Source organism: Callithrix jacchus, chromosome 8, assembly GCF_049354715.1.
Source record: "Callithrix jacchus isolate 240 chromosome 8, calJac240_pri, whole genome shotgun sequence".
Lineage (NCBI taxonomy): Eukaryota > Metazoa > Chordata > Mammalia > Primates > Cebidae > Callithrix > Callithrix jacchus.
In genome coordinates, this window is record NC_133509.1 from 109,057,575 (window position 1) to 109,082,751 (window position 25,177).

The window sequence follows — 25,177 nt, forward strand, 5'->3', positions numbered from 1 at the left end:
CTATGAATTTGCCTAGTGTGGACATTTTATATAAATGAAATCATATAATAAGTGGTTTCTTGTGACTGGATTCTTTCTTTTAAGATAATGTTTTCTGTGTTCAATTATGTTATAACATGTTATCAGTGCTTTATTTCTTTTTATGGCTGAATAATATTCCATTCTATAGATACTCCATATTGTATTTATCTACCTGGTGATGGGGGCATTTGAGTTGCTTTTACTACTTGGCTACTATAAATAATGCTACTGTGAACACTCGGGTTCAACTGAAACAAATTTCTGTATAAACATGTTTTCATTTTCTTAGGTTTATAACTAGAGGTGGAATTTCTGGATCATGTGGTAACTTTATGTCTGATCTTTTGAGGAACTGTCAGACTATTTTCTAAACTGGCTGAACCTTACATTCCCACAAGCAGTGTGTAAGGATTCCAGTTTTCTCACACCCTTGCCAATATTCGTTATTTATTTATTTTTTAAAAATTATTATCATGTCCATCATAGATGGTGTGAAGAAGTGTCTCATTGTGGTTTGAATTTGCATTTGTCTAATAATAATGGTGTTGAGCGTGTTTTCATGTGCTTATTGACCAGTTGTGTATTTTCTTTGGAGAACTATCAATTCAGATCCTTTGCTTATTTGTAAATTGGATTGTTTGTGTTTTTAATATTGGATTGTAAGAGTTCATTATATATTCTAGAAACAGGTCACTTACCAGATATATGATTTGCAACGTTTTCTACCATTCTTTGGGTTTTTTACTTTCTTAATGGTGTCCTTTGAATCACAAAGCTTTAAATTTTGATGAAATCCCATTTATCTATTTTGTTGTTGCTTGTGTTTTAGTGTCCTGCCTGAGAAACCATTGCCTAATCCAGGGTCTCAGAAATTTATGCTTGTGTTTTCTTTTAAGAGTTTTATAGTTTTATCTCTTAGATTTAGATCTTTGACTCATTTTAAGTTAATTTTTATACTTGGTGTGAGATAGGGATCTAAATTCATTCTTTTTTCTTTCTTTCTTTCTTTTTTCCAGGTATGTCTTAGTAGCATGAAAATGGATAAATTCATTCTTTTGCATGTGGATAACCAGTTTTCTTAGCATCATTTGTTGAAAAGACTATCCTTTTTCTATTGAATTGTCTTGATATCCTTGTCAAAAATCAGTTGGCAGCCGGGCATGGTAGCTCACACCTGTAATCCCAGCACTTTGGGAGACCAAGGTGGGAGAATTGCTGGAACCCAGGAGTTTGAGACCAGCCTGGGCAACAAAGTGAGACTCCATCGCTACAAAAATAAAAATAAAAATTAGCCAGATGTGGTGCTGCGCACCCATAGTCTCACCTACTCAGGAGGCTGAGCCTGGGAGGTCAAGGCTTCAGTGAACCATGATCACACCACTGCACTCCAGCCTGGGCTACAGAGCAAGACCCTGCCTCAAAACAAAACAATGAGTTGGCCATAAATGTGAAGGTTTACTTCTAGACTCTCAGTTATATTCCATTGATTTACATCTCTATCCTTTTGCCAGTAATTCACTTTCTTGCTTACTGTAGCTTTGTGTAGTAAGTTTGAAAATTGGGATATGTGACCTTCGAACATCAACAATGTTTTGTGGTATTCAAAGTATAAATATTATACTTTATTTATTAAATTTATTCCTAAGTACTTTATTTGTTTTGATGCTATTATAAATGGAATTGTTTTCTTAATTTCATTTTCAGTTTGCTCATTGCTACTATTGAGAAATAGAATTTATTTTTGTATATTGATCTTGTATCCTGCAACTTTGTGAACTTGTTTCTTAGTAATAATAATGTTTTAATAGATTATTTATAATTTTCTATATACAGAATTGTCATTTGTGAATAGAGATAGCTTTACTTCTTCATTTCCATTCTGATTGCCTTTAAATTAATTCTTTTGCCTAATTGGCCTGCTAGAAATTCCAGTACAGTGTTGAATAGATGTGGCAGGAGTGGACATCCTTGACTTTTCCTGATCTTTGGGAGAAAGGGTTAAGTAAAGTGTTAGCTGTGGGTTTTTTGTAGATGTACTTTAATGTAAATAAGGTGACACCAAATATATTACCCTCTAAAAAAGCTTTGAGGAATTTAGCCTACTTCGATATAAGTAGTTGCTTCTGCTGATTAATCATATAATTCTACATGTTCATGTAGCAGTTTATTGGGACTGTCATTTGGCTGAATTTAATCACTGTTGTTTTTTAAAAGCAATATTTCATTGTAAAAAGATTGAGAGGGATGCCAAGGGGGGATGATTTTTTGAAGCCAAGAGTTTGGAACCAGCCTGGGCAACAAAAACAAGACCCCATCTCTGAATAAAAAGATTAAGGCTGGTGTGATGACTCAAGCTTGTAATCCTAGCACTTTGGGAGGCTGAGGCAGGCGGATCATCTGAGGTTAGGAGTTTGGGACTAGCCTGGCTATTATGGTGAAACCTTGTGTCTACCAAATACAAAAATTAGCCGGGCATATGGCTGTAGTCCCAGATACTCAGGAGGCTGAGGCAGGAGAATCGCTTGAACCCAGGAGGCAGAGGTTGCAGTGAGCCAAGGTTGTACACACTGCACTCCAGCCTGGGCGACAGATCGAGACACCTCTCAAAAAAAAAAAGAGAGAGAGAGAAAAGAAAAACATTAAGATGTCCCCATTGAAAATTTAATACTCTATCCCATTATTCTACATTGCTGAAGTTGTCTGTACAGCTTTACTATTTGGTACTTTCTTTGATTGTGATAACCAAGAAAAACTGCTTTCAAAAAGCAGAAGTTTCCACAGCACTAGCCTGTGGTATACTAGACTTCTCTACCCTCTGGGCACGTGATTTTGAAAAAAGTGACCATTTACATTTAGAATTTGTTTCTCATCTAGATAAAATTCTAAACAGTTAGCTCTTTTGATTTGTAATTTTAATATATAGAGCAGGGAAGGGAGAGTATAACTGTGATTCTTACACCTTTTTTTTTTGGAGACAAGGGTGTCTGTTGCCCAGGCTAGAGTGCAGTGGTGCAGTCATAGCTTACTGCAACCTTGACCTCCCAGGTTCTAGCAATTCTCCCATCTCAGCCTCTGAAGGAGTTGGAACCACAGGAGAGTGCCACCATGCCTGACTGATTTATTTTTTATTTTGTAGAAGTGGGGTCTCCTATGTTGCCTAGGCTGACCTCATCCACTTGGGCTCAAGCAGTCCTCCTGCCTTGGCCTCCCAAAGCACTGGGATTATAGGTGTGAGCCACCATGCCCTGCCCCTGGGTATTTTGTGTGTGTGTGTGCCGGGGGAGCTGACATCAGAATTATTTGTCTGGCTTCTGTTATTAGGCCTGTTAAGTTCTACCTCTCATAGAGTTAAATTAATAGCCCTTGACTGAGGAGAAACATTATCTAGCCTTTAACCTCTAGATGGCAGCATGAGTCTTTCTGTACTACTAACAGAAAGACTACCCACATCTCTTGAACTGGATTTTTAATCTACATAAAAACTTCTTGTGATTTTTACAAGACTACTTGCCTGACTTTGTTGATCCCTTGTTGATTTTTATTTTTAGCTTTTTTTATTTTTAATCTCTTTGTCTTTTTTTTTTTGGAGACAGGGCTTCACTCTGTTGCCCAGGCTGGAGTACAGTGGTGCAACCTTGGCTTATTGTAACCTCTGCCTCCAGTTCAAGTGATTCTCCCACTTAGTAGAAAAAAGTTCCAAAAATGTGGTTAATTCAGTAGCTTTTATATCTGCATACAAGATCCTAAAAATGGGTTAAGTTCTCTTATCTCAATTATTTCCTTTGCTAGTGGTTTATCTTGTATTCTTGGACTTGGTTGGTTTTCATGTGATATCAGGCACTACTCTGTTACATTAAACAGGAATGTTAGCTAAAATTAATGAAACTACTTGAACTAATTATTCCTTCAAGAAAAATTTGTTTTAAAATAAAGCTTTCAAATATTTAGCCATTTTAAATGATAATAGCCAAAGAATGAAGTGTTCTGTTCAGCAACTTCATACAAGGCTATGTAGGGGATAGGAAGATAATTACTGCCCATGTGTAGGTTAAAATGTAGTAAGAAAGGAAGATAAGACAATTAAGTTAATGATTCTTAAAAATATATAGAGGAGAAAAGCTCTATAAGAGTACAAAGAACTATATGGATGGGGGAGAAGAGGGCAATTGCATCAAGATTGCTACAGGAATGGCAGATAAGTTTCATTTTCTATGTCAACAGGAATTAATTAGTAAGGCCTGCCTAGGACCATTGAATTGAGAAGGATTTTGAGAAGGAGCCTAGATTCAGAGGAGAAGGCAACTACTGATGTCTGTTATGGAAAGGGGAAATGAGTGTGGTAATATTTGCAATTTCTGGAACATTGAAAATAAACTTGGCAAGGTGTGGTGGCTCACGCCTGTAATCCCAGCACTTTGGAAGGCCGAGATGCGTGATCACTGAGGCCAGGTGTTCGAGACCAGCCTGGCCAACATGGTGAAACCCCACCTCTACTAAAAATACAGACATTAGCCAGGCGTGGTAGCAGGCACCTGTAATCCCAGTTACTTGGGAGCCTGAGGCAGGAGAATTGTTTCAACCCAGGAGGTGGAGGTTGCCGAGATTGCGCCACTGTACTCCAGCCTGGGTGACAGAACAAGACTCTGTCTCAAAAGAAAAAAGGAAGGAAGGAAGGAAAGAAACCCTTAAAGAACACAGAGATGGGTAGAAATGAAAAGAGAGTATATTCTAGGGGGAGTGAATATTAAGGGTTTGAAAGCAACAGCTATGCTCAAGGAACAGTGTGAATGGTTGAATCTAGACCCCAGGTTATATTAGGGCTCATAATAACTAAGACTAGGAAGAAGATAGAGGGACCAGACTGAGGAGGCTCTTGAACTACAGGGGACAAGAAGTTATACTCAGTGGCAGTAGGGAGCATGTGAAATATTCTTTAAAAAGTATCTTAATGCTATCATATTAACTGTGTGCATTAGAGATGGTTTAGGAAGACACTTTACTAGAAGAGATTTTACTACAATTTTTTTTATTGTAAAAATAAAGAAGAAAGTAAAAAAAAAAAAAAAAAAAGAAAATTACCACAAACCATAGCCTTACCACTCATGTACCATGTACACAGAAATGCCTTTTTTTTTTTTTTAAAATAAAGACAGGGTCACCCTCTGTCACCCAGGCTGGAGTGCAGTGGTGCGATCTTGGCTCATTGCAACCTCTGCCTCTTGGGCACAAGCCATCCCCCCACCTCGGCTTCCCAAGTAGCTGGGACTACAGGTGTGAGCCACAGTGCCAGGCCAGAAATGCTTTTTTAATGTAATTGAGATTATCGTGTGTGTGTGTAGTTTTAACTTGTGCTTTAAAATTTTTTATTCTGTCTTAAGCATTTTTCTGTGTCATTAAAAGTTCTACCACTAAAGATTTTTGAATAGGAAAGATACACACCTTTAGGAGGCATTGGTGCATAGGATAGAGTAGGATAGTAGAGACTGGAGGCAGAAAGTTACAATGGGAATCCATGATGAAGGATTGAGAGCTTGAATGGATGGTGGCAGTGAGAATGGGAGGAAGTACATTGACAATAGATTTTTCAGATTTGGAATTTTCAAGAGTAGGCAAATGTCTGGATGGGGATATTACGGGATTAGCTGAAATTAGAGCTTAACATTATGTTTTAGCCTAATTAATGACAGGGAAGTCAGAAGGAGCCTAGATGCCTGCTTAACAACAACAAAAATCACATAAATCTTTTACATGCTCCTGTGTAGGCAGGCATCTTTATTTTCTTAGACATAAGTAAATATCATTTGTAGAGGTTAGTGTTGTTAATAAGATGTCTAGTTCAGTGATATTACCTAGGCAACAGATAATGTTTTAGATAGTGAATGGTGAGTTATTTGATCTCAAAGAGATCAATAGGAGAAAGTAGGATTCCATATAATTCTGCAGAAAGTATGATAAATATGAAAACTTACCCTTCAGTATTTTATTTTTAAAAATGTTTTAGGGTAATAGGATATTCACAACTTCAGAAATTGATTTGTGAAGTCCCTATTTTTTTTGGCTGGTCATTAGGCTAAGTAGAATGACTGACTTTTGTATAGTTTTCTTTCACAGGAGTGCTTTTTTATTCAGGTACCTACCTATGAACTTTTCCTGGACTTTCCTATACATTTAGGAAGTTATTATGGTCCTTGCATACGTAGATATCCAGTTTTTTGTTAACTGTAAAAAAGTTTCAGGAGTTTAAATCTGAAGTAACAGGAATTGGTCCAAAATATTTGCTGTTGCTCATGTTTTAAGTAAGTGACAGTGGATTATATCAGCACTGGGATAACTCCTGCTTGGTGTTATGACTGCAGTTTACATGCCACTGGAGATTAGTGATTGAGAGGGAAACAGAGTGCCAAAGTGTCTTCCAAAAAGGTACTTTGCACCCCATATCCTTGCTAATAACAAGTATTATAATTTAAAAAATCATTGCCAACTTGATAGGGAAAATATTAATGTCTTGTTTTAATGTTCATTTCTTCTATTGTGAAGGTGAACTCTTTTTTCATGTTTCCTGATCCTATCGGTTGACAAGGGCTGGAAGTTCAAGAAAGTATAAATTTAAATTATTTTAACCTGAAAAAGCCAGGGAACTTGATTCAAAAGCACCCTAAAGACTGTGTTGAAATCTGCATATCTCAAATACCAATTGAGCCTTATCCTTGTTTTCTTTTTTTATGCATGTTACAGCATAAAATATAGAAACTCCACTTTGAAGGGATCATGGTTATTCTTCATAATTAGAAATTGTCAATTTAGACTTAAGTATTTTATTGTTAAAAATGTTTTATGGTAATGGGAAATAAATCATGCCATTATTTCTCATTTTTCTCTTGGTTAACAAATTAGGATATACAAATCCTCAAATTACCTTTAAGGCTTGTAAACATTCATATCTTTTATCCATTACTCAAGTTATTGCATAAACCCAACATTGCCTCTAAAATGGCTTTACACACAAAGAGGATTTTACCATAAAATGCTGTGGTGTTTTATTCTCTTTTTTTTTTTTTTGTAGGGGGAGGGGAGAGGAGAGCAGGCAGAGTATAAATTAATTTGGGTGGTGTTGGTTTTAAAGTAGGATTCCATATAATTCTGCAGAAAGTATGATAAACAAGAAAATGGGCCAGACACAGTGGCTCATGTAGTAATCCCAGCACTTTGGGAGGCTAAGGCGGGTGGATCACCTGAGGTCAGGAGTTTGAGACCACCCTGGCCAACATGGTGAAACCCTGTCTCTACTAAAAATATAAAAATTAACTGGGTGTGGTGGCACATGCCTATGGTCCCAGCTAGTGGGAAGGCTGAGGCATGAGAGTCTCTTAAACCCAGGAGGTAGAGGTTGCAGTGAGCTGAGATCATGCAACTGCACTCTAGCCTAGGAGACAGAGTGAGACTCTGTCTCAAAAGATAAAAAATAAAAAAAGTACATAGTAAAACAAAGTCCAGCCTTTGGGAAATACCAGGTGAATTATAGTGTTACCCAGACAGTAGGACACAATGTAGTCATTAAAAAGCATTAAAGGTGCTGGGCATGGTGGCTCATGCCTATAATCCCAGCACTTCAGGAAGCGGAGGCAGGCGGATCACTGGAGATCAGGAGTTCAAGATCAGCCTGGCCAATCGGGTGAAACCCCATCTCTACTAAAAATACAAAAATTAGTCATGTGTAGTGGCTGATGCCTGTAATCCCAGCTATTCTGGAGGTTGAAGCAGGAGAATCACTTGAACCCAGGAGGTGGAGCTTGCAGTGAGCTGCCGAGATTGTGCCACTGTACTCCAGCCTGGGTGGCAGAGTAAGACTATGTCTCTTTAAAAAAAACAAAAAAAAAAAGCAAGCATTAAAGGGCATTTCATGACAGAAAAGTACTCATTATATCTAAGGATAATAGCAAGTGACAAAATAACAGCACATAAAATTTTACAGCAGATGTTTTTTTTCTTTTGAGTGCATGGACATAGACAAATATCTGGAAGGAAATACACCAGTATGTTTTTCTTGTTTTGTTTTTTGTTTTTTGTTTTTTTTTTTTTAATTTTTTATTGGATTTTAGGTTTTGGGGTACATGAGCAGAGCATGCAAGACAGTTGCGTAGGAACACACATGGCAGTGTGCTTTTCTTTCCTTCTTCCCTTCACCCACATTTGGCATTTCTCCCCAGGCTATCCCTCCCCACCTCCCCCTCCCACTGGCCCTCCCCTTTTCCCCCCAATAGACCCCAGTGTTTAGTACTCCCCTTTCTGTGTCCATGTGTTCTCATTTTTCATCACCCGCCTATGAGTGAGAATATGCGGTGTTTCATTTTTTGTTCTTGTGTCAGTTTGCTGAGGATGACGTTCTCCAGATTCATCCATTTCCCTACAAACGACACAAACTCATCATTTCTGATTGCTGCATAATATTCCATGGTGTATATGTGCCACATTTTTCCAATCCAGTCTATTATCAATGGGCATTTTGGTTGATTCCAGGTCTTTGCTATTGTAAACAGTGCTGCAATGAACATTCGTGTACATGTGTCCTTATAGTAGAACGATTTATAGTCTTTTGGATATATACCCAGTAATGGGATTGCTGGGTCAAATGGAATTTCTATTTCTAAGGCCTTGAGGAATCGCCACACTGTCTTCCACAATGGTTGAACTAATTTACACTCCCACCAACAGTGTAAAAGTGTTCCTTTTTCTCCACATCCTCTCCAGCATCTGTTGTCTCCAGATTTTTTAATGATCGCCATTCTAACTGGTGTGAGATGGTATCTCAATGTGGTTTTGATTTGCATCTCTCTGATGACCAGTGACGATGAGCATTTTTTCATATATGTCTTCTTTCGTAAAGTGTCTGTTCATATCCTTTGCCCACTTTTGAATGGGCTTGTTTGTTTTTTTCCTGTAAATCCGTTTGAGTTCTTTGTAAATTCTGGATATCAGCCCTTTGTCAGATGGGTAAACTGCAAAAATTTTTTCCCATTCTGTTGGTTGCCGATCCACTCTAGTGACTGTTTCTTTTGCCGTGCAGAAGCTGTGGAGTTTCATTAGGTCCCATTTGTCTATTTTTGTTTTTGTTTTTTGTTTTTTTGAGACGGAGTTTCGCTGTCGTTACCGAGACTGGAATGCAATGGCACGATCTCAACTCACCACAACCTCTGCCTCCTGGGTTCAAGCAATTCTCCTGCCTCAGCCTCCTGAGTAGCTGGGACTACAGGCACGCACCACCATGGCCAGCTAATTTTTGTATTTTTAGTAGAGACGGGGTTTCACCTTGTTCACCAGGATGGTCTTGATCTCTTGACCTTGTGATCCACCCGCCTCAGCCTCCCAAAGTGCTGGGTTTATAGGCGTGAGCCACCGCGCCCGCCCCACCAGTATGTTTTAATGGCTATCTTGAGTGGTTTTTAAATTTTTCTGAATTTTCCATATTATCAACAATAAACACATTCTAGTCTGTTGAATAGGAAAAATGCTACTTAAAAAAATAAGGAAAAGTATGCCATTTTAGAAACAGAATTTTACTTGAATCTCCAAATTTTCTAGGCAGTTAAAGTTTTGAGCTCTTCTGTGAATTGTTTCTAAATAAAAATGAGTAGATCCATTAACAACAATTGATCAGTTTATGCAAGTGATAAATAGCAAGTTGAAAGTTAATGATACCTCATTTCCCATACTTAGGACATCCTTGCAGAAGTAGTAATTGGGGGAAAAATAAATGGTAGGCTGTTGGGTCATGGATAAGAGATTATTTAGTTGGCCAGAGAAGCATATTTTCTTAAGCAAATGTTGGCCAAGATGTTACTTTATGTTTTCAGGCTATCTTCACAGTAGTTGGAGAACTGAACTCTTAGTATTAACTCTGGGAATTATACCGTAGCCTACTCAATAGGAGCAAAGTATCCTACTAAGTAGGAGCAAGAACCATTTGGAATGTCTGTCAGTCTTACATAGAACTGCAGCTATTTGAGAGTTGAAATGGCCCTGGATATTTGTTTTGTTTTGTTTTGTTTTTGGCTTCAAAAATAGTTTTAGTAGAACAAAGAGGTGATAAGAACTGAGTGATTACAAAAGTGTTCATAGGAGTTCAAATTCTTTCCAGGCTTTGGGTTTAAGAATGACTGTTTCTGCCTGTGAGGAAATAAATTGGCATTTTTCTGTTTTCGTTTGTTTTTAGTTATTGATGTTCTAGAAATTTCAACAAAATAAGGAGTGTTTTTTGTATTTCAAATGTAGTACCTGTTTATTTTTTTCTGGTTCTTTCCACTGGTTTGTGTTGGTAATGTGATCTGGAAGGGTAGAGATAATGCATGGGAATTTGTAAATGATCACAAAGTACTTTGTCATAGGAAATCTAGAGAAATGATGACTTTGGCATATGTATAAGAGAAGTATCTCTAAATGTTAAGTCTAAACTAAAAGGTTGGCGCTTTGCTTTTACTTTCAGTTTGGTATAACCAAAAAAATATATACAATAAAATGGAAGGAATGATTTGTTTTCTTTGGTGTAGTTGTTATATTTGATTGACTCTATTATAGGAGGACACATTTAAGACCAAATGGTTGGATAATGGTAAAGAAGTCCTTTGAGAGGAGAGTTTAATCTGATAGGTAGAATTTTTGGTTATAGAGAGAAAGAGAGTTGGGCAAGCTGAGAATTCCTGTAGTCCCAACTACTGGGGAGGCTGAAGTGAGAAGATCACCTGAGCCCAAGAGTTTGAGACTGCAGTGAGCTATGATCATGCCACTGTGTTCCAGACTGGATGACAAGAATGAGACCTTCTCTCAATCAATCAATCAATCAATCAATTGAAAAAAAAGGGGAAGGCGCTAAAATGAGAATTCTGATTCAGAATTTAAAAATATTCTGTCCCGGCCGGGCGCGGTGGCTCATGCCTGTAATCCCAGCACTTTGGGAGGCCGAGGTGGGTGGATCACGAGGTCAAGAAATCGAGACCATACTGGTCAGCATGGTGAAACCCCGTCTCTACTAAAAATACAAAAAATTAGCTGGGCACGGTGGCGCGTCCCTGTAATCCCAGCTACTCAGGAGGCTGAGGCAGGAGAATTGCCTGAACCCAGGAGGCGGAGGTTGCGGTGAGCCGAGATCACGCCATTGCACTCCAGCCTGGGTAAACAAGAGCGAAACTCCGTCTCAAAAAAAAAAAAAAATTCTGTCCCATCATTTTTTGTTCTTTAATAAGGTTTAACATGGAAGTATAATGTATATAAAGAAAAGTGTACAAATTTTAATGTGAAGTTCAATGAATTTTCATAAAATTAATACTCCTCTGTAACCACTGCACCAAACAGATCAAGATATAGAACGTTGCACCTCATGCTGTGGCTCATGCCTGTAATCCCAGCATTTTGGGAGGCTGAGACTAGTGGATCACTTGAGCTCAGGAGTTCCAGACCAGCCCTGGGCAATGTGGCAAAATGTGGTCTCTACAAAACATACAAAAATTAGCTAGGCCTGCTAGTGCACACCTGTAGTTTTAGCTACTTGGGAGGCTGAGGTGGGAGGATCACCTGAACTTGGTCAGTCAAGGTTGCAGTGAGCCAAGATCACACCATTGTACTTCAGCCGAAGTGATAAATACAAAATGTCCTTTGTGCTCCTTCTAGTCCCTACTTGCCCCTTCCTTTCAAAGATAAGCGTTACTGTGACTTATACTATCATAGAATAATTTTGCTTATCTTTGAACTTTATATAAATGGAATAACAAATCACATCCTCTTTTGTGTCTGACTTTTGATCAGCGTTTAAATTATGACATCAGCCATATCATTTTGGTTGTTTCCCATTGCTATATGGTATTTCATTGTAAGAAGTTACCACAATTTATTTCCTCATTCTACTAATGATGGACATTTGGACTATTTCCAGCTTTTGGCTATTACAAATAAATACTGTTGGTATTTTTGATATATGTCTTTCTTTTGGTACATGCATTTTCATTGGATATATAACTAGGAAATGGAATTGCTAGATTGTAGGGGTATGTGTATATTTAGCTTTACTAGGTACTTCCAAATATTAATAGTTTACCAAAGTGGTTATATCAATTTATAAGCCTATCAGGAATTTCAGTTGCTCCAAATCCCTACCAACAGGTATCTTCTCAGTCTTTTAACTTCTAGCCATTCTAGTAAATGGTATCTTAATGTGGTTTTAATTTGTATTTCTTTAATAGCTAATGAGGTTGAGCAGCTTTTCATATGTTTATTGGCCATTTGGATAACATATTTTGTGAAGTTCTTATTTGCATCTCTTACCCATCACCCATCTTTAAAAACTGGATTATCATTCTTTTTTTTTTTGAGATAAAAGTTTCACTCTTGTCGCTCAGGCTGGGGTGCAATGGCACAATGTCAGCTCACTGCAACCTCTGCCTCCCTGGTTCAAGTGATTCTTCTGCCTCAACCCCAAGTAGCTGGGATTACAGATGCATGCCACCATGTGCGGCTAATTTTTGTATTTTTAGTAGAGATGGGGTTTCACTATGTTGGCCAGGCTGGTCTTGAACTCATGACCTCAGGTGATCCGCCTGCCTCAGCCTCCCAAAGTGCTGGGATTACAGGGATGAGCCACTGCACCTGGCCTGGATTATCAGTCTGTAAAAAAAAACAATTTGTAAGTATTGTTTTCTTTTTTCTTTTTTTTTCATCTCCTTGTGAATGCATAAAACTGAATGGTAAGTATTGTTTATATATTCTGGATGTGCACCTTTGTCAGTTACATAAATTGCAAATACTCTACTTTGTAGCTTCTCTTTTTATTTTCTTAATGGTATGTTTTAATGAACCAAAGAGCTTTTTCCCCCAACTTTTTATTTGTTGAAATTTGAATCTTTAAAACAGTTTCTGCCAGGAGTGATGGCTTGCACCTATAATCCCAACACTTTGGGATGCCAAGGTGGGTGGATCACCTAAGGTCAAGAGTTCGAGACCAGCCTGACCAATATGGTGAAACCCCATCTCTACTAAAAATACAAAAATTAGCCAGGCATGGTGGCATGCACCTGTAGTCCCGGCTATTTGGGAGGCTGAGACAGGAGAATTGCTTGAACCCGTAAGGTAGAGGTTATAGTTAGCTGAGATCGCACCACTGCACTCCAGCCTGGGCAACAGAGTGAGACTCTGTCTCCAAAAAAAAAAGGTTCAAGCCAGGTGTAGTGGTGGGCACCTGTAGTCTCAGCTACTCTGGATGCTGAGGTGGGAGGATCACTTGAGCCCAGGAGTTTGAGTCCAGCCTAGGCAACATATAGGGAGATCCTGTCTCAAGAAAAAAAAAAAAAAAGCTTAAAACCATTCTTCCCCCCAAAAAAGCCTATGTAGTAGGCACAGCTGTTTCTAAAAATAAGCTATACAGGGTAGATTTTCCACTTGGAGTCACATTGTAAGTTCTGTAAGCACAGCATTGATCTAAATCATTATAGCCCAACTGAAATCGGTGGCTCTGGTATAATTCCCAGAGGTTTCCCCAACCTCACCCAAACAACTTTTCTCTATTCAGCAATTCTCCATTGCTTAGATCTGCTGTTTCTATTCTGTATTACTGATTCATTCTATATATATCTTTTTATATTTTTTTTTGGAAACCGAGTCTTGCTCTGTCGCTCAGGCTGGAGTGCAGTGGTGCAATCTCGGCTTACTGCAACCTCCATCTCCCAGGTTCAAGCAATTCTCCTGCCTCAGTCTCCCGAGTAGCTGGGATTACAGTTACCAGCCACCATGCCCAGCTAATTTTGGTATTTTTAGTAGAGATGGAGTTTCACCATGTTGGCCAGACTGGTCTTGAACTCCTGACCTCAGGTGATCCGCCTGCCTCGGCCTCTTAAAGTGCTTGGAAAACAGGCATGAGCCACCATGCCTGGCCTTACTCTGTATTTCTTATACCACTAGCCATAATGATTTTCATGTATGTACAAAAAGATGTCATCTGTTGATTTAATAATTAAGTGAGGCAAGTTTTAATGACTAATGTAAGACTAAAATTTTCCTTATTTGTTCCTTTCCAATTCTAAGATATTTTAATGCATCAACTGAATAGTGAAGTCATTATTGCAAGTTCTTTTATCACATAGTGCCTAAGTTAGTCAGCAAATAATTAAAAATGCTTTGGTTTGTCCAGGAAGATGGTTTTCTAAAAATTTTCAAATCACGATGGTAATACATTTAAAAATGTATCTCAACAAGGTTGTCGGAAAACTTATAAATCAAATAAAAAACCAGTCAGTTAAGGAAAAGAGGAAAACACACCTTCACTTTCTTTTTTCTCTGGAGATGGAGTCTCACTCTATTGCCCAGGCTGGAGTGCAGTCAGTCTCAGCTCACTGCAACCTCCACTTCCCAGGTTCAAGCGATTCTCCTGCCTCAGTCTCCTGAGTAGCTGGGATTACAGGTGTTTACCACCACACTGGCTGATTTTTGTATTTTTAGTAGAGATGGGGTTTCACTATGTTGGTCAGGCTGGTCTCAAACACACCTTCACTTTCTCCACTGGAATTTTTGTTTACCATGTAACCATTAACAATATTCTCATACTCCTATGGAAGAGAAGAGGTTGAGGAAGAAAAGAATTCACACTAGTAATTTAGTATTTTATTTCTGAGAGGCTACAGCTTTGACATTATTATAGCCCAAATTAAAAGAGCAGGAGATAAGATCTTGTTCCTGTGACAAATTAAAAAAAACAAACAAAAAAAAAAAACAGGAGTGGCATTAACCAAAAAGGATTATATTGCTAAACTGAACTATAGTAAAATTTAAAACTTCTGTTCAAATCGGAAAAATTTTATTATGGATTGAAAATCAGATAATTGTATTAAGTTTTTTTAGTTTGTTAATTATATTGTAGATATGTAAGAGAATACCTTGTTCTTAGGAGAATATCTTATTCTAAGGAGATAATGCTGAAGTATTTAGGGATGAAGTATCATGGTGTCTGCAGCTAGCTGTTGAACAGTTCAGGAATAAAACAACAAAACTTATAAGTAGAGACATAAGCAAGTGTCTGATAAATGTTAACAGTTGGTGAACAGGTGAAGCATATATGAGTATTCATTGTAGTATTCTTGAAACTTTTTAAGGTTTAAAAATGTATTAAACATTACCATCGTGATTTGAAAATTTTTGGAAAACCACTTCTATTTTAAAATATGTTATATTTTAGGCTCTAGAAAACTTCACTGTACACTTGTGAGAGAATGAGTGAAAAGAACATGTTAGTATTATACAAATAGTTTTGACCTGTCCTGGCATGGTAGCTCACACCTGTAATCCCAGCACTTTGGGAGGCCCAGCTGGGCAGGTTACTTGAGGTCAGGAGTTCAAGATCAGTCTTACCAATGTGGTAAAACCCCATCTCTACTAAAAATATAAAAATTAGCTGGTCCTGGTGGTGGGCGCCTGTAATCCCAGCTACTCAGGAGGCTCAGGCAGGAGAATTGCTTGAACCTGGGAGGCACAGGTTGTAGTAAACCAAGATCATGCCCTACTGTACTCCAGTGTGGGTGACAGAGTGAGACTCTGTCTCAAGAAAAAAATAAAGTTTTGACCTAGTGGACCCCAAAAAGAGGTATGTAGAGTGCAGGATCTGCAGCTGTTCCCTCACCACAGTTTGAGATTTGTTGCCTTAGAGTATTATTTTGATGATTTGATATAGTCTTATTTATAAAACTCCTAGTACACTGTCTGGATCTTAATAAGTGCTTAGAAACTACTAACTGTTGTTATTCTTATAAGTAGCATATGAGAAATTTTAAGCACAGTAGACATCTGATCATATTTACAGTCTTAGGTCATTTTACCAACATGATAGAAGGTAGATTGGTGAGGAATGAAAATAGCAACAGGGAGATGAGTTAGATTCCTTAGTAAGCTGTCTAAAATGGTAAGCCCTTGAACTAAGACAGCAGAAGTAGAATTGGAGAATTGAAGGATGGGTTCTATAAATCCTGGAAGAAGAATGGAAAGTCTTACTGACTGATTGGATATATTGGGGTTGGGAAGTCCTGGGCAGCAAGAATGAGGAACGAAGAACAATTCTTAGGTTTCTAGCTTAGGTATATGTAGGAAGAAGAAGACCTTTGAAAAGAAAGATTAGGGAGTTCAGTTATAAGTGTATCTGTAGGCTACCTAGGTGGAAATAAATATCTAAGACAATTGAATAGATACTAGATCACAGGGAATTTGGATCCTTGATCCATAGGTTTTAGTTAAAGCCATAGATAAGAGAAGCCAGAAGGATGTGTAACATTAAATATAGAACTGTGGTGTGGTAGGCACCCTCTAAAATGGTCCCCAATGATCCCTGCTACTAGCGTGCCCTTTAATTTTCTCTTGAGTGTGGGCTGGACCTAATGATAGCAAAAGTAGAAGTGGAAGGCCACTTCTGAGATTAAGTTACCAAAAGACCATGTCTTCTGTTCTCCCCTTTATCCCCCAGAAAAGCAAATTGCCATATTGTAAGTATAAAGAAAACTGGCCTGGATTTTAAAAGATCCTGGTTATTGGAAGTAGATCTGTTCTACTTACTGACTTGATAAATAACCTCTCTCTGGGCTTCATTTTCCTTTTCTGTGAAATCAGCATAATAATAATACCTCTCAATGAGTTGTTGAGAGAATTAAATTGGATGATTATTATAAAATACTTAGTATGAATCTTCATGATTTTAGATTTGGCCATGGATTTTTATTTTTATTTTCTTACAAGATGATCATGAACTTTATTCATTTCCAATTGTAATGTTCAGATATGTAACTGGAATCAAAAAGAATTGAGCTAGGTTTCTGGAAATAAAATAAATAGACCAACTAAATTCTATATACAAGACAAATTGATAAAAAGAAATTAAAAATACCACCTAAGATGTCAGACAATAATAAAGATGAAGTACTGGAAATACATCTACAGAATGATGTATATAAGACCTCTATAGTTAAATAATAACACTTCATGGAGAGCCTTTGTAAAACACCAAATAAGTGAATATGAATAAATACTATAAGTAGATTAGAAAGCTCAGTATTTTAATGATTTAAATTTCTCCCAAAAACATTGTGGATTTAATATAATTCCATTTACAATCTCCCAAAATTTTATTAAACTTATAAAAAAGCAAAGAGCCAGTAAAAGCTAAGAGGCTCCTGGGTAGGTGCAGTGGCTCACGACTGTAATCCTAGCCCTTTGGAAGGCCAACGTGGAAGGATCGCTTGAGCTCAGGAGTTTGAGACCATCCTGGGCAGCATGGTGAAACCCCATCTCTGCAAAAAATACAAAAGTTAGCCGGCTGTAGCGATGTGCACTTATAATCCCGGCTACTTGCAGGGTAGGGGGCTGAGGTGGGAGACTCACTTGAGCCTCAGAGATGGAGGTTGCAGTGAGCCAAGATTTCATTACTGCACTCCAGCCTGGGTGACAGAGCAAGACTGTCTGAAACAAGGCCAAAAAAAAAAAAAAGCTGAGAGGTTCTTGATAAGTAAGTGACCGTGAATTTAGATGTTCAGATATGTAACTGGAATGTTTAGATATGACACCAAAAACACAAACAACAAAAGAAAACACAGGTATGTTGAACTTCATTAAAAGTAAAAACTTTTGTGTGTCCAAGGACATTATCAATAAAGCAAAAAGACAGAATGGGAGAAAAATTTTGCAAATTATATTTCTGATAAGGGTCTACCAGAATAAATAAAGAAATCTTAGAACTCAACAATAAAAAGGCAGCTCAATTAAGAAATGAGCAAAGGACTTGAATAGACATTGCTCCAAAGAAGGAATACAAATGGCTAACAAACACATGCAAAGATGCTCAACATCAGTAGTCGTTAGGGAAATCCAAATCAAAACCACAGTGTAATACCACTTTATACCCTTTAGGGTGGCTACAAAAACAAACAAACAGAAAATAACAGGTATTGGCAAGGATATGGTGAAATTACCACTCTCATTACTTTGCTGGTAGCAATGTAAAATGGTATAGCCCTTGTGGGAAACTGTTCAGTATTTCTTCAAAAGGTTAAAAGGTAGAATTACCATATGACCCAGCAATTCTACTGCTAGGAATACCCAAAGCATTGAAGACAGGTACTCAAACAACTGCTTCTACACAAATGTTCACATCAGTACCATTCACAAGAGCCAAAAGGTGGAAACAACCGAAGGGTCCATCAACAGATAAATGAATAAACAAAATGTGGTATACAATGGAATATTATTCAGCCATTCAAATGAATTAAGTACTGATGCTACAACATATAAATGAATCTTGAAAATACTATACTATATTAAGGCAGTTAAACCCAAAGGGACACATAATATATGATTTCATTTATATGAAATATATAGGGTATATAGATTCAGAAGACATGAAAAAGCAGATTAGTGGTTCCCAGGGCCTAGAGAAAGTGTGGAATAGGGAGTGACTGCTTCACGGATTTGGGATTTTTTGGAGGATGGTGAAAATGTTTTGGAACTTGTTATAAGTGGTGGTTGCACAACATTGTGAATGCACTAAATGCTACTGAATTGTATACTTTAAAAATGTGAATTTCACCGCAATCAAAAACTACCTAGTTTGGTGTTTGACAGCTAGCAAGCAACCAGTAAATTTAAAATATTATTGCATAGTATCACCTTTATGAGAAATTTAGCTTTGTGACCTTGGTCATCAGTTTCCTGAGCTGAAAAAATGAAGTTGTTGAAATAGAAGACCTCTAAGGAACTTAAAACATTACAATTCTATTTTAAGGCCTAGTTTTTTGTTTTGTTTTGTTTTTTCCTCCCCCTTTTGAGACAGAGTCTTGCTCGGTCTCCCAGGCTGGATGGCATGATCTCGGCTCACTGGTTTCAAACCGTCTTCTGGTTTCAAGCAATTCTCCTGCCTCGGCCTCCCAAATAGCTGGGATTATAGGTGCCCGCTACCATGCCCAGCAATTTTTTTTTTTTTAGTATGGACGGGGTTTCACCATGTTGGCCAGGCTGGTCTCAAACTCCTGACCTCAGGGGATCTGCCTGCCTCAGCCTCCCAAAGTGCTGGGATTACAGGTGTGAGCCACTGCGCCCGGCCAGGCCTACTATTTCTAATTCATACAGTTAATATTTATTGTGTAACTTCAGAGTACTATGCTAGGCAGCAAGGACTTAGCAGTAAATAAGACAGACATGGTTCCTCCTGTCATAAAGCTAACATTCTACTAGATAAGGCCCTACCCAAATAATTATTTGATGAGACATTGTTCTAAGTACAATGTGGGACAAAGCTTAAGAGGGCGGGAATGGGTCTCCTGAGAAAAAGATATTTAGTAATGACGAATGAGTAGGAGTTAACTGAGTGGAAAGAAGGGAGATGAGCTTTCATAAGGGAACAGCAAAGTCTGGTAGTGGGAAGGCACACAGTACCTTTGAAGAACTGAAAGTTAAGACTAATATGACTGGAATTCAAACAGTGACTGGTGAGATAGACAAAGGTTGGATCATGTGAGATTTCTCAGGATTTTTAAGTGTTTTGGATATTATACTGAGAGCACTGGGAAGTCACTCAAAGCCTTTAAGCAAACAATATTCAGTTTCTGATTGTGTAGAAAATGGTTTGCAGGAAGGCAAGCGAGGAACTAGGGAGACAAAGTAGGAAGTCATTGGAATAGCTAAGACTGCTGCCTACAACTAGGGTACTGGTAGTCGACATGAGATAAGTAGTCAATTTGAGAATGATTTAGGACAAGAATAAGTTTTTTTTTTTAACTTAAAAAAATTTTTTTTTAGAGATGGGGTCTGGCTGTGTTGCCCAGGCTGATCTTGAACTCCTGGCCTCAAACACTTCTCATCTCGTCCTCCCAAAGTGCTGGGATTACAGGCATGAACCACCACGCCTAGCCAGGACAGAGAATAAGTCTTGATGGACTAGCTGTGGGAGAGGGCAGAAAGGTGACAGGGATGACTCCTAGATTTCTCTTGAGCATATAAGTCAGTGGCATGCAACGAACAATGGAGGGACCTCTGCTTTTGGTCAACTTGGTGTGTCAGAGACTAGATTCACCTTACCTGAAACAATTTTTTTAAATGACAAACTATATGAAATAATGATTTTCAGGATGCTGGACATCAGACAACAAAGGACAGTGATCACCAAAGAGAAAGGATATAAAAGAGGTGAACTTTGTGACTGCCCTAGTTTACTGCTTTGAAAGAATTTCCAGGCTCTGGTGCAGGGAGAGGGATCCAGGCAGAGGTTGGTGGGCTTCCTGAGTTGAAACAGCTAAGAGTGTGGAGAGGCCAACGCAGCTAGAGTTCACAGGACAGCAGAGTACCGGAGAGGAGAGGGTGGCACAGAGAAAGAAGAAGGATCCACAGAGAGTCCTCCTGGAGTAGTTAGCTGAGGACTGATCACCACATTCATGTGAGGGAGCTACTGGATGACGAAGACAGAACCGAATGAAAGGATTGGAAGGAACAGTGCCTGGCACCACTGGGCCAATAATAGTGCCTACTTCCACCAAACTGGAAAAACCTCATTCCCAAGACACCTGGGAGGACACAAAAGGATGTTGCCTCTGTAGTGTGGAATATATTTGTCAAAATGTATCAAACTGTACGTTTCAAATGTGTGCATTATCATATATGAATTATATCTCAGTTAAGCTTTGTACAAAAGAACGCTGTGGCTGGGCTCACGCCTGTAATCTCTTTGGGAGGCCAAGGCAGGCAGGTCATTTGAGGCCAGGAGTTCGAGACCAGCCTGGCCAACATGGGGAAACCTTGTTTCTACTAAAAAGTATAGAAAATTAGCCGGCTGTGATGGTGCACACCTGTAATCCAAGCTAATCAGCAGGCTGAGGCACGAGAATCACTGGAGCCTGGGAGATGGAGGTTGTAGTGAGCTAAGATAACACCACTGCACTCCAGCCTGGGCAACAGAGCAAGACTCTGTCTGAAAAGAAAAAAGAATGCTGGAGGAGGAACAGATTGTAAGGAAAGATTTTGCATTTGGTTTTTGACATGGGGTTTGGCTTTGGATGTTAACTGGACACATTGCGTAGGCAGTTAAATGTATGGATGAGTGACATAGTTTTAGTGGGATGGTGGAGGCAGTGTGAAACAGAGTGAGGAATGAATGGAAGGTAGGAAATGGAAATAAGAAAAGGAGGTCATTTCAGAGTTTGACTCTTAAGAGGGACAAAAGGTGAAAGCTAGTGGGAGAAGTGGAATCAGAGTTTAGTTGCTTTAGGTCAATAGACTTAATATATACTTAAATCTCAAAGCAAAGATAAAACTCGCAGGCAAATCAAATATAAGTAAGGTTTCTGAGAGGGTTTGAAGGCATGGGACTTAGTATACAGGTATGTTGGTCTTAGACTGGAAGAGAGCTACTTTCTCATTTCTCTTGATATGAAAGAGTAGACGGGATAGATGAAGATCAGATCTGTGAGTTGGTGGGAAGATGAAAGGGTGCTTATATGTTGGATCCCAGACTTTGCCTTTCTGTATCTCTAAAGTACATGAAGCCAGGCACAGTGGCTCACACCTGTAATCCTAACACTCTGGGAGGCTGAGGCTGGAGAATCACTTGAGCACAGGAGTTTGATATTGCCCCGAACAACATAGTGAGAACCCATCTGCACAAAAAAATAATTAGCTGGATGTAGTGACACATGTCTGTAGTCCCAGCTACTTGGGAGGCTGAGATAAGAGGATTGCTTGAGCCCAGGAGTTTAAGGCTGCAGTGAGCTGTGATCATGCCACTGTACTCCAGCCTGGGTGACAGAGCAAGTCCACAGAGTGGACTATAAAATGGATGTATAGTCCATTTTCATGCTGCTGATAAAGACATACCCCAGACTGGGAAGAAAAAGAGGTGTAATGGCTTACAGTTAGATTTCATGGCTGGGGAGGCCTCACAATCATGGCAGAAGGCAAGGAGAAAAACATCACATCTTACATGGAAGCAGCAGGCAAAAAGAGAGCTTGTGCAGGGAAACTTTTTTTAAAATCATCAGATCTTGTGAGACCCACTTACTATCAGGAGAACAGTATGGGAGAAACTGCCCCCATGATTCAATTATCTCCCACCATGTCCTATCCCTCCCCGAAAACATGGGAATTATGGGAGCTATAAGATGAGATCTGGGTGGGGACGTAGAGTCAAACCATATCATCTTGTCTCAAAAAAATAAATTATATGAACACATAATAGGAAATGAGGAATTTATCAAACAGTTTGGTTGGTTGGTTTGTTTTTGAGATGGAGTTTTATTTACTCTTGTCATCCAGGCTGGAGTACAATGGTGCGGTCTCGCCTCACTGCAAGCTCTGATTTCTGGGTTCAAGTGATTCTCCTACCTCAGCCTCCCAAGTAGCTTGGATTACAGGCATGCACCACTATTCCCAGCTAATTTTTGTATTTTTAGTAGTGACAGGGTTTTATCATGTTGGCCAAGCTGGTCTCAAATGCCTGATCTCAGGTTATATGCCCGCCTCAGCCTCCTAAAGTGCTGGGATTACAGGCATGAGCCACCATGCCTGGCCTAAGTAGGCTTTTGTTTTTGTTTTTTTGAGATGGAGTCTCGCTCTGTTGCGCAGGCTGGAGCACAGTGGCATGATCTTGGCTCACTGCAACCTCCCCCTCCAAGGTTTAAGTGATTTTCCTGCCTCATCCTCCTGGGTAGCTGGGATTACAAGTACGTGCCACCACGCCCAGCTGATTTTGTTTTGTTTTAGCAGAGATGGGGTTTCGCTATGTTGGCCAGGCTGGTCTCAAACTCCTGGCCTCAAGTAATCCGTCTGCGTAAGCCTCCCAAAGTGCCGGGATTACAGGCATGAGCTGCCATGCCCAGCCCTAAGCAGGCTTTTTTTTTTTTTCTTTCTTTCTTTTTTTTTTTGAGACAGAGTTTCGCTCTTGTTACCCAGGCTGGAGTGCAATGGCGTGATCTCGGCTCACCACAACCTCCGCCTTCTGGGTTCAGGCAATTCTCCTGCCTCAGCCTCCTGAGCAGCTGGGATTACAGGCACGCACCACCATGCCCAGCTAACTTTTTGTATTTTTAGTAGAGACGGGGTTTCACCATGTTGGCTAGGCTGGTCTCAAACTCCTGACTGCAGGTGATTCACCTGCTGTGGGCTTCCAAAGTGTTGAGATTACAGGTGTGAACCACCAGTGGTGCCCAGCCCTAGGCTTAAACTTTTTTATACATGCCCATTTTATAAATGAATAATTATGTTTCAGTATTTTTAATATGTATTTCTTGGGTTTCTAATAATGTTTACTGGCCACTTGTTTTTCCTCCTTTTATGAACACTGTTATAGTCCTTACCTGTTTTTCTGTTGATTCAGTTTCCAGTATTTAAAGATGAGGAAACTGAGATCTGAAAGAAGTGACTTTCCCAGGGCCACCTAGTAATTTAGTGATAGAATCAATCATCATAGCATGTTAAAGCTGGAAGGAATCTTAGAGATTGAATCACAACCCTGTAATGTTACAGATGCAGGAACAGAGGCCTAAAGATCTTAGGTGACTTACCTAAGGATAGCTACAAAGCTCATCAGTGACAGAACCTGGCATCTGAATCATGAGATCATGAAAAGGGAAAGGGCTGTTAACATTTATGAGCCTGTTATATTTCTTACATGTGTTTTCTCATTTAATTCTCACTACTATTTATTATTGCCATGTAAACAGATGAGGTAACTGAGGTTCACAGAGCTTCAGTGATTTGCCCAGAGTCACAGTTATTTGTAAAACTGGCGCTGAAGTCCAGGTCTTCTGATTCTTAATCTAGGGGTTTCATTGCCTCATAATAGTAACAGTGGATGTTTCTTCCCTTCATTCAAATGTTCCTTTGATAAAATATAATTTGCTTCTTGAAGCTTGTAAATAAACCTTTATTTCACAGTTCCTGTTGATACTGGACACCAGTCTGACACTTAAGACACTTGGAAGCTTAAGGAACTTTTTGTTATAAACAAAAGCAGATCAAAGACCATCTTAATGCTTACTGGATGAATAGAATTGAGATCCATGCACTAGATACGACCTAAGTGTTTTTTGTTTGTTTTTGAGATGGAGTCTTGTTCTGTCGCCAGGCTGGATGCAGTGGCACAATCTCGGCTCACTGCAAACTCCGCCTCCCAGGTTCAAGCGATTCTCCAGCCTCAGCCTCTCAAGTAGCTGGGACTACAGGGGCACACCACCATGCCCAGCTAATTTTTGTATTTTTAGTAGAGATGGGGTTTCACCATGTTGGCCAGGAGGGTCTCAATCTCTTGACCTCATGAACTGCCCGCCTCGGTCTCCCAAAGTGCTGGGAGTATAGGTGTGAGCCACCATGCCTGGCCATGACCTAACTTTTTTATGGTAGTGATAGTCTGAGTTGAAACTCTTAGCATTTCCTTAGAACTGTTTTTATTCCGCAGAGAATAAAATGTTAATATATAAAATGAAAATGACATTCTGGTTCTGTGAAGTGTAAAGTGGATCTCAAATCAACAAGGAGTCAAATAAGAAGATAATCGAAACCATGTCAATTACATCCTCCATATTTGTAAAAAAGCCTCATTTCTTGACAGGGCTCAAAATTTCAAAATCTGTCAGAGCTAATTTGGTTGCGGCTTCATCCTATGGAGATGCACAAAGATTAGTATTGACTTGTGTATAACTTTGATGACACTCTTGATTTGGTCCAGTTATGTAGAAGTTTGTTGGTAAAATCTGTGTTCTACATTTCTGCTTTGCAGAGAAATCTTGTAAGTGATTGGGTTGGTGTTTTTAAAACCTGCTAGTTGCATCTAAATAAGCTGGGGAAGATGGAGGAGAGCAGCATGTAACAAAATGTTCCTTTTTTCCCTTCACATACGATTTTATTAAAAGCCTTCTAGAATATAGGTACCCAAAATTAACTTACTTTATTCTTTCTAGTTTTCAATAGTGGGGATCTATTAAGCCTTAAAATTTAAGAAATAGACATTAATTATTATCTCTGGTATTTTTCTGATTTGCTTTATTGTAACAAGAGCTGCATATTAATTAACACAATAATCAGTGCATGCAGAGATGGTTACATAACAGTCTGAGCCATTAACTCAGTCCACTATTGAAGAACAAGTATCTCTAGAAGTAAT

The 25,177-nt window shown here is 38.9% G+C and overlaps 1 protein-coding gene across 6 annotated transcripts in view; it reads left to right on the top strand.

Moving 5' to 3' along the window:
- The window catches only part of LIN52 (lin-52 DREAM MuvB core complex component), a 124,710-nt gene that overhangs the window by 24,978 nt on the left and 74,555 nt on the right, over nt 1–25,177 (top strand). For 2 of the 6 annotated variants that reach the window (XM_009006335.5, XM_078335438.1), the window contains exon 6: nt 1,038–5,106. The exons of 3 other annotated variants lie outside the window; for them this stretch is intronic. In XM_009006335.5, the coding sequence (XP_009004583.2) occupies nt 1,038–1,048 (11 nt within the window). In that variant the 3' untranslated portion in view covers nt 1,049–5,106. Of the gene's footprint in view, nt 1–1,037; nt 5,107–20,155; nt 20,178–25,177 lie in introns of those variants that run through there. One more of the 6 variants, XM_078335439.1, reaches the window with a different exon arrangement.